This window comes from Mustelus asterias, unplaced genomic scaffold (genome assembly GCF_964213995.1).
Source record: "Mustelus asterias unplaced genomic scaffold, sMusAst1.hap1.1 HAP1_SCAFFOLD_171, whole genome shotgun sequence".
In the NCBI taxonomy this organism is placed as follows: Eukaryota; Metazoa; Chordata; class Chondrichthyes; order Carcharhiniformes; family Triakidae; genus Mustelus; species Mustelus asterias.
The window spans coordinates 789,464-802,702 of record NW_027590177.1 but is presented as its reverse complement, the minus strand read 5'-3'; the positions used below and the strand labels follow the sequence as shown (position 1 = coordinate 802,702).

The window sequence follows — 13,239 nt, the reverse complement described above, 5'->3', positions numbered from 1 at the left end:
CGGCCTTCACGACACACGACAACGCAGAATTGCCGAGCAAAAACTGATAGCCAAATTCCGCACACATGAGGATGGCCTCAACCGGGATCTTGGGTTCACGTCACACTACCTGTAACCCCCATGACTTGCCTGGGCTTGCAAAATCTCACTAACTGTCCTGGCTGGAGACAATTCACACCTCTTTAACCTGTGCTTAACCCTCTCTCCACTCACATTGTCTGTACCTGTAAAGACTTGATTACCTGTAAAGACTCGCATTCCAACCATTATCTTGTAAATTGAGTCTGTGTCTATGAATGCCCTGTTTGTGAACACAACTCTTCACTCACCTGAAGGAGGAACACTCCGAAAGCCTGTGCTACCAAATAAACCTGTTGGACTTTAACCTGGTGTTGTGAGACCTCTTACTGTGTTTACCCCAGTCCAATGCCGGCATCTCCACATCACGATTGAACCCAGCCAGAATCAGCACCATCGAGGAAGGAGAGGAGAAACGGTATAAAAGCTTTGATATCTCTGTGTGGGATCCACAGCAGAACTTTCAGAAATGGAGTACAGCAGATCACCAATTCACAATATTTTGTTAATTTATCTCAAATGTTAACAATTTTATATTAACTCTTTGAGATTTCAATGGTGCAGTTATCACCCAGCATTCACTGCGGGTGTGAAAGTGCCCTATTCACTCCACAGGAGGCCAGTACGCCGGCGTGGTGCTGTCTCTGGCGCATGCGTTGTGTCACTTTGCTCGGAGCCCTGCGAGTGAGGGAGATGCTATGTTTTTAGCGGGTGAAAATCGGTGGGGCGGAGGGAGGAATGGAGTCGGGGTGGGGAGGGAGCGGAGGCTTCACAAACACCCGCTGTAGAACGCAAGGGCCGAATAAGAGCCTGCGGGTCCCGGGTTTGCGGGGATTTTATCCGGGATCAGGCCCAGTGCACCGGTCGCCATCTTTGTTCCGTGGGGAGCAGGGCGCATGCGCGGTCAGTGGGCGGAGCTAAACCAGACAATGCTGGACAACCCCGCAGGTCTGACAGCTTCTGTGGGGAGAGAATCAGAATAGAGGCAATGTTTCCAGTCTGGATGAGCCTTCGTCACAGCTAAGGGGAAAGAGAATCAGAAAAGATTCATACTATGAGGAGGGGGAGTGGAATGGGACAAAGCGAATGGAAATGAGGATAAAGGCGGCTGAGAAGTTGCTAAATATCAGAGAATCATAGAATCCTACAGTGCAGAAGGCGGCCATTTGGCCCATCGAGTCTGCACCAACCACAATCCCACCCAGGCCCTATCCCCATAACCCCATGCACTTACCAAGCTAGTCCCCCTAACACTAAGGGGCAATTTAGCATGGCCAATCCACCTAACCTGCATATCTTTGGACTGTGGGAGGAAACCGGAGCACCCGGAGGAAACCCACGCAGATATGGGGAGAACATGCAAACTCCACACAGACAGTGACCCAAGCTGGGAATTGAACCCAGGTCCCTGGCGCTGTGAGACAGCAGTGCTAACCAGTGTGTCACCGTGCCGCCCACGGTGGCACAGTGGTTAGCACTGTCCATTAAGAGATCAGAATGTTTTGAATGGCAGAACAGAGATATAGATGGTTAAGGCAGTGGGCCTGGAGGGGGGAGGCAGAAGAAGGAGAGTGGGAATGGGGAAGTGGAAAAATGGAAGAGAGAAAGAAAGATGATATAAATTGATGAATGAGATGAAAAGATGAAACAAAATTAAGTAAAACTAATGGAAATTCGGTGACGGTGGAGGGGAGAGTTCACGCTTTAAAGTTGTTCACTCAATGTTCAATTTGGAAGGCTGTAAAGTGCCCATTCGGAAGATGAGGTACTGTCCTTTTGGTTTGCTTTGGGGTTCACGTGAACATTGCAAAAGGCCAAGGACAGACGTGTGGACAGGAAGTCAGGGTGGTGTGTTCAAGTGGCAAGCATCTTTGTCTTAGAGCTTTATTTTTAAATGACCTGCTGTTCTAGATTCACCGTTGAGGAGAAACATCATTTCAGGATTTATTTTGTCAAGCACCCAGATAATCTTTTATGCTTCAAGAAGTTCATCTCTCATTTCTCTAAAATTCAATGATTATGGATGCACCCTGTCCAAACTTTCTTCATAAAACAAACACATTTGTGTCCCGAATCAGCTTAGCGCACCTTGTCTGAACTACTCCCAATGTAAACATATTGATCTTAAGTAATCTTACATCAGGAAACAGGAGGAGAGAATATTCCATATTTCTATCCTGGACTGAATGATGGATTTTGGAAACTCCTTTTCCTGGGGTTTAGAAGGGGAGGATTTACACAGCAATCTCAAACGAAGAAAAATGTTTATCTCGTAATTTCAAACCATAGTTGACACATGACTCTTGTAATCTGCTTTTAGGGAGTTAGAGGATTTAGAGACTGCAATTTGTCTCTGACTCCAGTGCTTCTGACATCTTTCCAGCTGCAGGCTCCAGCAGCAAGTTTAAATTTGAAAACAGTGGAATTGTTCCAGAGGTGAGTATTATTGAACACTCATCTACAGTTCAGAATTGTTAGTGCTGTGCTCTGTTATCTGAGCGAGATTCCATGGCTCTGGGGCTGGTGTGATTCACCAGCAAGTTCACACTGAGGAAAGGCCGTTCACCTGCATTGTGTGTGGGAAGGGATTCAGTCGGTCATTCCACCTGCTGACACATCGGTGAGTTCACGTTGGTGAGGGGCCATTTACCTGTTCTGACTATGGAAAGGGATTCACTCAGTCATTGCACCTGCTGAGACACCAGCGAGTTCACAAGTGATGACAAGGGTTGGATTCTGCTGTTATTGCTGCTGTTAATCACATCCAGGATTGAATCACGTTCATTTATCCGAGTCATCAGTGCAGACTTGATGGGCTGAAGAGCCTCTTTCTGCTCTGCAGGGATTCTACTGGTTCTTAAAATTCTGTATGAATTGAACATAATTTCACTATTTCTGATTTCTGTACATCTGGAGATAAATTCCACTCTTTTGTGAGCATTTTGATTGATTTCCTGACTCGCTATGATATTTTAAACTCATTATTCACTTTAAGCCAGTGAGGAAAGAATGTTCCACAGCAACTAGGATTGTCTGTGCTGAGTTTCTGAGCTGTACTGACTGTGATGACATTTGTAAACTCCTTTTACAGGATATTAAAAGGGGAGGATTTGCCAACAGAAATCTCAAACAAAACTTCACATCAAGCTCTAATGGAGTCACTCATTAGGAGAGGGAAACCATTGCCTGTTTAACCATCAGAGTGACAGGAAAAGCACCAAGACGCAGACACCCACAGCATGGGAAAACCGTGGAAATGTGGGGATTGTGGAAAGGGATTCAGATTCCCGTCTGTGCTGGAAACACATCGACGCAGTCACACTGGGGAGAAACCGTTCACCTGCTCCGTGTGTGGGAAAGGATTCGGAGATTCCTCCACCCTGCTGACACACCAGAGAGTTCACACTGGGGAGAGACCGTTCACCTGCTCCAATTGTGGGAAAGGATTCAATCAGTCTTCCAACTTGCTGAAACACCAGCGAGTTCACACTGGGGAGAGACTGTTCACCTGTTCCAGTTGTGGGAAGGGATTCACTCAGTCATCCCATCTGCTGACGCACCAGCGCGTTCACACTGGAGAGAAGCCGTTCACCTGCTCCGTGTGTGGGAAAGGATTCGGAGATTCCTCCAGCCTGCTGAGACACAAGAGAGTTCACACTGGGGAGAGACCATTCATCTGCTCCAATTGTGGGAAGGGATTCTCTCGGTCATCCACCCTGCTGACACATCAGCGAGTTCACACTGGGGAGAGACCATTCACCTGCTCCAGTTGTGGGAAGGGATTCACCCAGTTAGCCACCCTGCGGGCACATCAGCGAGTTCACACTGGGGAGAAGCCATTCACCTGCTCTGTGTGTGGAAAGGGGTTCATTCGGTCATCCCATCTGCTGAGACACCAGCGAGTTCACACTGGGGAGAGACCATTTACCTGCTCAGAGTGTGAGAAGGTATTCAGTGATTTATCTACCCTGCTGACACACCAACGAGTTCACACCGGAGAGAGACCATTTACCTGCTCTGACTGTGGGAAGGGATTCACTCGGACATCCACGCTGCTGATACACCAGCGAGTTCACACTGGGGAGAGACCATTCACCTGCTCCAACTGTGGGAAGGGATTCACTCAGTTATGCACCCTGCTCTCACACCAGCGAGTCCACACTGGAGAGAAGCCATTTACCTGCTCTGTGTGTGGGAAGGGATTCACTCAGTTATCCAGCTTGCTGAAACACCAGCGAGTTCACAAGTGATTACAGGGGTTGGATTCTGCTCTTATTGCTGCTGTAAATCACATCCAGGACTGAAGCATGTTCATTCTAACAGTTGGTGAAGTGGGAGGGTCAGAGGGTTTCTTGCTGTTGGACTGGCCGGTCTCTCAATTTTCATTCCAGTGGCTGATTCCCTTTGAGCGAGGGCACATTTCCACTGAAATGATCCACAAAAGCAGATGTCAGGTGAGACTGAGATGATGAAAAAAATTCTTAACTCAAAGGACAGTGAACTTGTGGAATTCTCTACCACAGAAGGCTGTGGAATCCAAGTCACTGAATATATTCAAGGAAGAGATAATTTTTGTTTTAGATTTTAATGGCTTCAAGCGGTGTGGGGAGAATATGGCATTGAGATCGAGGATCAGCCATGATCATGTTGAATGGTGGAGCAGACTCGAATGGCCTGCTCCTAGTTTCTATAGATTACATTAATTTTATCCTGGATAGTAAATAGTCTTTTTCCTCCCACTATAGGTGTCTTGTCTTTTATCCGTCCTCGTTCTGAGGGTTGGCCGCACTCTGAACAATCTTTCTCCACTGATTTCTCAGCTGCTCTCACTGCCTGTCCCATCGGGAGGCCGGTCCACATTCCGATATTATCCACCCATCTCGGGCCTTCCTTGCACACATTTTCCAGGTGTTCTGTCTCACATTACCTCTTTTTCCAAACACTCCCTCCCTATTCACAATACCTGTCCAAAATAGGTGAGCTTCCTGGATGTCAGAGCCTCAAACAGGTTCCGGTGAACACCAGCTTTCTCCAGCACCCACTCATTCACCCACTTTGCCGTCCGTGACACACGGAATATCCGTCCGAGTCCTTTCATTTCAAACTTTTTTATTGGAGCCTCGTCACTCTTACTGATAGTCCAGCTTTCACAGACACACATTAGCACCGGCCACACAAGGGCTTTCAGAAGGTGAATGTTCATCGTAACCGAGATGCTGTGGCTGCTCCGCACTGTTTTCACTGAGATCACAACAGCCGTGACCCTTAAGTCTGGCCTGAATTTATCTGATAGATTCTGCATCTACCACTGCAGTCAGATCTCAAATAAATACATTAGTCTCTGTTCCATTGAGTCTACAGCACAGGGCCGGGCCAGCCGGCTCAATCGGTCTGTGTCAGTATTTATGCTCCACATGAGCCTCCACCCACTGTTATCCATCTCCACCCCCCCCCCCCCCCCCCCCACCCTTCAGCATATCCTTCTATTTCTTTCTCCCTTATGTGGGCGGCACGGTAGCACAGTGGTTAGCACTGCTGCTTCACAGCTCCAGTGACCTGGGTTCAATTCCCGGCTTGGGTCACTGTCTGTGTGGAGTTTGCACATTCTCCTCGTGTCTGCGTGGGTTTCCTCCGGGTGCTCCGGTTTCCTCCCACAGTCCAAAGATGTGCGGGTTAGGTTGATTGGCCATGCTAAAGTTGCCCCTTAGTGTTCTGAGATGCGTAGGTTAGAGGGATTAGTGGGTAAATATGTAGGGATATGGGGGTAGGGCCTGGGGGGATTGTGGTCGGTGCAGGCTCGATGGGCCCAAAGGCCTCTTTCTGCACTATAGGGTTTCTATGATTTCTATGATTCTATGATGTATGTATCTAGCTTCCCCTTCAATGTATTCTTGCTGTTCAACTCAACCACTTGTTGTGTACCAAGTTCCACATTCTCTTTTATTTGGGGGCGCGGTCAACCTGCTGACAGACCGGTGAGTTCACACTGGGGAGAGACCATTTACCAGATTGATTCCAGGGATGAAGGAAAAGATGAGCTCTCATTATCGATTTGATTTGATTTGATTTATTGTCACATGTATTAACATACAGTGAAAAGTATTGTTTCTTGCACGCTATACAGACAAAACATACCGTTCATAGAGAAGGAAATGAGAGAGTGCAGAGTGCAGTGTTACAGTCATAGCTAGGGTGTAAGAAATTGCATTCAAGCATTGTTAGAGAGTTTAAAAGAGTTAGAATGAAATTTTAGAAGCATAGAACGAGAGTAAAAGTTAGAATTAGAAGGTATGCTGGGCACAGCTTGCAAGAAGTTGCCTCGCTCCGGCGCCATCTTGGAATCTATCTTACAAGATAGGAAAGATGTAGCAGCATTGGAGGCAGTTCAGAGGAGGTTCACCAGATTGATTGAAGACATGAGGACTTTGTTGTGTGAAGAGATATTGAACAGTTTAGGCCTATACTCTGTGGAATTTAGAAGAATAAGGGGAGATCAGATTAAGATATATAGGATGATAAAAGGTATGGATAAAGTAGACGTGGAGTGGATGCTTCCTCTTGTGGAGCAACAAAGAACAAAGAAAATTACAGCACAGGAACAGGCCCTTCGGCCCTCCAAGCCTGCTTCCTCCTCGGAAGAGAGGTCATAGTCTTAGGATAAGGGGTAGCAAATTTAAAATAGAGTTGAGGAGAAACTACTTCTCCCAAAGGGTTGTGAATCCATGGAATTCACTACTCCAAAGTGTGGTGGATGCTGGGACAGTGAGTAAATTTAAGGAGAAGTTAGACAGATTTTTAATTGGTAATGGGTTGAAGAATTGTGGGGAGAAGGCAGGAAAATGGGGATGAGGAGCATATCAACCATGATCGAATGACAGAGCGGACTCGATGGGCCAAATGGCCTAATTCTGCTCCTATATCTTACGAACTTATGAACACAGTTTTAAGATTTTGGAAAGAGACACGGGGGACAATGAGGAAGGTTTTTTTACACAGTAAGCGGTAATGAGCTGGAACTCAACACTTAAACTCAAAGGCTGATGATATCCAGGCCCTGATGAATGGAGTTTCCTCTGAATGTTGAGGCCTCCCCTCCCACCCACTGCCCCTAACGCTGCCTCCGCTTATCCGCCTCCTTCCCGCCTGAAGATCAGACAAACAAGCGCCTGTCCCTGGACATGAGCCACACTGCGCATGCTCAGCGTCACAATGTTCGGGAATGATTGACAGCAGGTCCAGACCAATAGGAAGAGGGGGTGGGACTGGCGGACCGAGCGGGAGCGGCTGGTCCTCCAACCAATCGGAGTGAATGAGGAGCGGGACCTGAAGCATGCGCAGTGCGGGTAATGGGGAGGGCCGGACGGTTAGAAGTCGGATCCGAGATGAAACGAGGTGGAGTGTGGTGCGCAGAGAGCGATGGATCTGGCAGGTGGGTGGAGAGGCTTCGTAAACATGTTGTTCAAACTCACACCCCAGAAAAGAACGTATCGGTCCCTCTGTTCGTCCGAAATGGGGCCGCAACTTGTAGTGTTGGGCCTGGGCTGACTGCTGCCATTCTGTCGGTGGGAATGTGCATCTGTGTCGGGCATCTTTGTTAGGGGCAATGTGCAACAGGACGCTGGCGCTGCCGCCATCTTTGTAGGGGGCAATGTTGACAATGAGTGGGAGGAGCTTGTTCCCCATTGTTCAGAATGAAGACAACTTGTCTTTCAAACTGCATCAACCCTCTGACCCGGGTAATCTGACCCTGCATTACCCTGGTATGGAGTCTAGCAACAAAGGACTTTAACCTGGTGTTGTTAGACTCCTTACTGTGTTTACCCCAGTCCGGGATAAGGTTTGCCTTATCCGGGCTGCTGAAACACCAACAAATTCGAAGTAACTGCAGTGATTGGATTTTGGCGTGAATCATATCCAGACTGAACCAGTTCATTTGGGTTTGTTTCTGCTGAATTGCAAAATAACTCCAGCTCTGCTATAGGTGTTAATATAATAATCTTAGTGATATGTAATCAGAACCTCAGCTTGGGATGAAATTTAACAACCAGCTAATGAACTGTCTGGTTCAGCCTCAAAGAGTTACAACAGAGAGAGTAGGTGGGGAGTGGATTTTGTTGCAAGCACTGAAGACAGTGGCTTTCCTCTTCCCAGTATTGAATTGGAGGACGTTTCTGCTCAACGAGCACTGGATGTCAGACACGATAGGATGGTGTGTTACTTGGAGGGGAACCTGGAAGTGTTCGTGTTCACACACACCTGATGATCTGGACCTTCTAGGTGGGTGAGCTAATGATTCCTTCAAAGCTCGGGTCGAGTTGGAGATACATAAAAGCCTCGCCTTCAATACTTCCTGCTCCTACCTCTCTATCTTTCTCTTCCTTGCTCCCCTCATTGATCCCAGAGTCTTGTGTTGGTTCAGACCTGGTGTAGACCCAGACTGCATGAGCAGGTTTCCTCGCCTGAAGGACACTAGTTGGGTTTTTATGACAATCCAGCTGTTTTCATGGTCATCTTTTCCTAGTGCCAGCTCCACAAATTACCAGATTCATTCAGCTCAATTTCACAACTTGCCTTTGAGTTTTGTGGGTTCTCTCTCACTCCCTTTTTTTCTGTTTTAAATCAATTTCACAGGGTATTGGAAGTTGAGGATTTGCAGTTGGGAAATTTGAACATCACATCAGGATCTGAGAGTCGCCCAATTCATCAGAACCTCAGTATTATCAGAATTTGAACATGGAAGGTAAAAGCACTGTTAAGAGTGGGGAGAAACCGTACACGTGCTCTGAGTGTGGACAAGGCTACAGCCGATCATCTGGCCTGTTGAAACACAAGCACATTCACTCTGGAGAAAGACCCTATAAATGTGGGGATTGTGGGAAGGGATTCAGTTACTAATTTGAACTGAAAGCTCATGGGCGAAACCACTCTGGGGAGCGACAGTTCACCTGTCCCGTGTGTGGGAAGGGATTCACTCAGTCATCCAGTCTGGTGACACATCAGCGAATTCACACCGGGGAGAGGCCATTCATCTGCTCTGACTGTGGAAAGCGATTCACTCATTCATACAACCTGCTGAACCACCGGAGAGTTCATACCGGAGAGAGGCCTTTCCTCTGCTCTGACTGCGGGATGGGATTCACTCACTCATCGAACCTGCTGGCACATGAGCGAGTTCACACTGGGGAGAAGCCATTCACCTGCCCAGAGTGTGAGAAAGGATTCACTCGGTTAGCCAACCTGCGGAAACACCAGCGCAGTCATACTGATGAGAAACCTGGTTTTGTTTAGCAATGCAAATGTTTATTAACTGTTGTAGGCAACTGAATGTGTATTTTATTAACTTTATCTGTCAGCAGCGATGAAGGTGCAAACATTGTTCATTAGGATAATTGAAAGGCAGAACCAAACCTTTTTGGAATGCTCTCGATGGATGGTGTTTGAGCCAACAGCTTGCGCTTTTCCTGGCCGGTTGAAACTCTGGTGGTGGGTGGTGCATCAGGTGGAGGATTTCCAGAAACAGGCATCCCCATTTCATGTGTACTTTGGATTGGATCTTCTTGATGAGGTGTTGGAGCAACTGCCTTATCCTCAGATTGGTCATCACCACCACTGGTCTTCTGCATGTAGTATAGGATTTCATCGTTTTCTGCCTCCCAAGCTGAGAAGTGACCAGCACTCATCCGATGTTGTACGGGAGTCTTTGTTATTCTGTACTTGCAACTTGTCCTGGGAGTGAGTGATGGCAATATTTTTGGAGATAAACTCATTTTTCTTTTCGGAATGCTCTCGATGGATGGTGTTTCATCCAAACGCTTGCGCTTTTCCTGGCCGGTTGAAACTCTGGTGGTGGGTGGTGCATCAGGTGGAGGATTTTGAGAAATAGACAGCCACGTTTCATGCATCTTATGTCTGCTCATTTGGACTGGATCTTCTTGATGAGGTGTTGGAGCAACTGCCTTATCCTTAGATATCACCACCACTGGTCTTCTGCATGTAGTATAGGACTTCATCGTTTTCTGCCTCCCAAGCTGAGAAGTGTCCAGCACTCATCCGATGTTGTACGGGAGTCATTGTTATTCTGTACTTGCAACCTGTCCTGGGAGTGAGTGCAGGCGATACTTCTGGAGATAGACTCCTTTTTCTTTTCGGAATGCTCGCGATGGATGGTGTTTGAGCCAACAGCTTGCACTTTTGCTGGCCGGTTGAAACTCTGGTGGTGGGTGGTGCATCAGGTGGAGGATTTTGAGAAACACGCATCCCCATTTCATGCGTACTTTGGATTGGATCTTCTTGATGAGGTGTTGGAGCAACTGCCTTATCCTCAGATTGGTCATCACCACCACTGGTCTTCTGCATGTAGTACAGGATTTCATCGTTTTCTGCCTCCCAAGCTGAGATGTGTCCAGCACTCATCCGATGTTGTACGGGAATCTTTGTTATTCTGTACTTGTCCTGGGAGTGAGTGCAGGCAATATTTTAGGAGATAAACTCATTTTTCTTTTCAGAATGCTCTCGATGGATGATGTTTGCGCCAACAGCTTGCACTTTTCCTGGCCGGTTGAAACTCTGGTGGTGGGTGGTGCATCTGATAGAGTTATTGGTGATGTCCTTTCTAAGTAGTTGAATATGCGCTTTGCTGAAGCGCTTTCACAGATGGCAAACTTTGAAGACCTCTTTGGGGGTTGCTTTACTGGATATCTGATACTCGTAATTTGTGGTGTGGACTTTTTGAAATCGTTGGCCAGGGTTCATTATTGCACTCATGTACGAATCACACCGAGGAAGTATGTTTTCCAAATGACTGGCATCCATTTTGTCTCCTTTGAATTTACAATCAGATTACATATGTTACGGTGTTTTTGGATTTCCAAAAGGCGTTTGATAAGGTGCCCCATAAAAGGCTGCTGAAGAAGATTAGGGCACACGGAGTTGGGGGTAGTGTGTTAAAGTGGATTGGGGACTGGCTATCCGACAGGAAGCAATGAGTCGGAATAAATGGGTGTTTTTCCGGTTGGAGGAAGGTAACTAGTGGCGTGCCGCAGGGATCGGTACTCGGGCCGCAACTGTTCACCATTTATATAGATGATCTGGAGGAGGGGACGGAGTGTAGGGTAACGAAGTTTGCAGACGACACAAAGATAAGTGGAAAAGTGAATCGTGTGGAGGACGGAGAAGATCTGCAGAGAGATTTGGACAGGCTGAGTGAGTGGGCGAGGATATGGCAAATGGAGTATAACGTTGATAAATGCGAGGTTATACACTTTGGAGGAAATAAAAACAAATGGGATTACTATCTCAATGGAAACAAATTAAAACATGCTACCATGCAAAGGGACCTGGGGGTCCTTGTGCATGAGACGCAAAAGCCCAGTCTGCAGGTACAACAGGTGATCAAGAAGGCAAATGGGATGTTGGCCTATATCGCGAGGGGGATAGAATATAAAAGCAGGGATGTCTTGATGCATCTGTAAAGGGCATTGGTGAGGCCGCAGCTGGAATACTGTGTGCAGTATTGGTCCCCTTATATGAGGAAGGATATATTGGCATTGGAGGGAGTGCAGAGAAGGTTCACCAGGTTGATACCGGAGATGAGGGGTTTGGATTATGAGGAGAGGCTGAGGAGATTGGGTTTGTACTCGTTGGAGTTTAGAAGGATGAGGGGGGATCTTAAGGAGACTTATAAGATAATGCGGGGGCTGGATAGGGTGGAGGCGGAGAGATTCTTTCCACTTAGTAAGGAAGTTAAAACTAGAGGACACAGCCTCAAAATAAAGGGGGGTCGGTTTAAGACAGAGTTGAGGAGGAACTTCTTCTCCCAGAGGGTGGTGAATCTCTGGAATTCTCTGCCCACTGAGGTGGTGGAGGCTACCTCGCTGAATATGTTTAAAGCGCGGATGGATGGATTCCTGGTCGGTAAGGGAATTAAGGGTTATGGGGATCAGGCGGGTAAGTGGTACTGATCCACGTCAGATCAGCCATGATCTTATTGAATGGCGGGGCAGGCTCGAGGGGCTAGATGGCCTACTCCTGCTCCTATTTCTTATGTTCTTATGTTCTTAAATGTGTCTAGAAACAACATTGTATACACTGGGTTTTGCAGGGTTGTCGATGTATGTTCTCCCCCTATTAACTATAATAGGTGGAGGATTTTGAGAAACAGGCATCCCCATTTCATGCGTACTTTGGATTGGATCATTGATCGCGCCCAGCAATGCATTGCGATCAGAAGAAAAATCCCCACGAATTCCAAATGAAAATATAGATCAAAACTCCTTTCTACGAATATAGTCAGGCTTTTGGTAGTAATCAAATGGAACAGGCTGTTGTTTAATTGAACAACTAAAACGTCTTATTTTTGTTTCAACTGAGTCTGTAATAAAGCTGGAACCGATCACTTGTCTGAAACCTGTTTGAATGCTCAACTCCAGGAAGTGCTGTAGACAATTGGAGGAACTAATATCCCATCAATGTGTTCACACTGACAAGAGACTTTGGGACTGGGTTCAGCTCAACTCACTGTAAACCAGCACACTGATGCTGGGGAGAGGCTGTTCACCTGCTCAGCGTGTAGGAAGGGATTTATTTGTTTGCCCAACCTGTTGACATACCTGAGAGTTCACATGTAATTACTATGATTAGATTCTTCTGTTAATAACATCCAGGACTGAACTATGTTCTTGGGTCTGTTTCTGATGATGTCAATAAACTCCACTTCAGGTGGAGGTTAATATTCTGGATAAAGGATAAATAAATCAGCTTTGTGTTAAGCACAGTGTGACAAGTCCTTTTACTGTCACCAACATAAGTTAGTTCCTTTTGAAATTCTCTCCCTCCCCGTCTCCTCCAACAAGTGTGAGGAGCTCATGGAGCTTCTTTGTCACTAAGATTGAGACAATCTGATCAGCTGCCTCTGCTGATTCACTCCCTTCCACTGGCCCATGGAGCCAAACTGTATCTAAAAGCTCCTCCTTCCTTGAGCCTTAAACTTGCCTCTTTCTTTAGTTTTTCTCCTATCTCGTCTCATCCCTTCCAGAGCTCACCTTCTCGGTGAGACTCACCCTCTGCTCCCTTCACTCTATTCTCACTAAGTTGCTGACCATCACCTTCCCCATGTGAGCTGATTGTTTTAATTGTTCCCTTGCCTCAGGTCCTGTCACTCTG

General features: G+C 46.9%; 1 protein-coding gene across 1 annotated transcript in view; it reads left to right on the top strand.

Annotated features, from left to right (window-relative positions):
- LOC144485233 (uncharacterized) overlaps positions 1-9,955 on the top strand; it is a 66,949-nt gene extending 56,994 nt beyond the window's left edge. Inside the window, 5 exon segments of the mRNA XM_078203441.1 lie at positions 694-762; positions 2,462-2,514; positions 2,655-2,794; positions 3,317-4,324; positions 8,838-9,955. Of these exon segments, the coding sequence (XP_078059567.1) occupies positions 694-762; positions 2,462-2,514; positions 2,655-2,794; positions 3,317-4,324; positions 8,838-9,366 (1,799 nt within the window). The 3' untranslated portion in view covers positions 9,367-9,955.
- Positions 9,956-13,239: the final 3,284 nt, after the last annotated feature.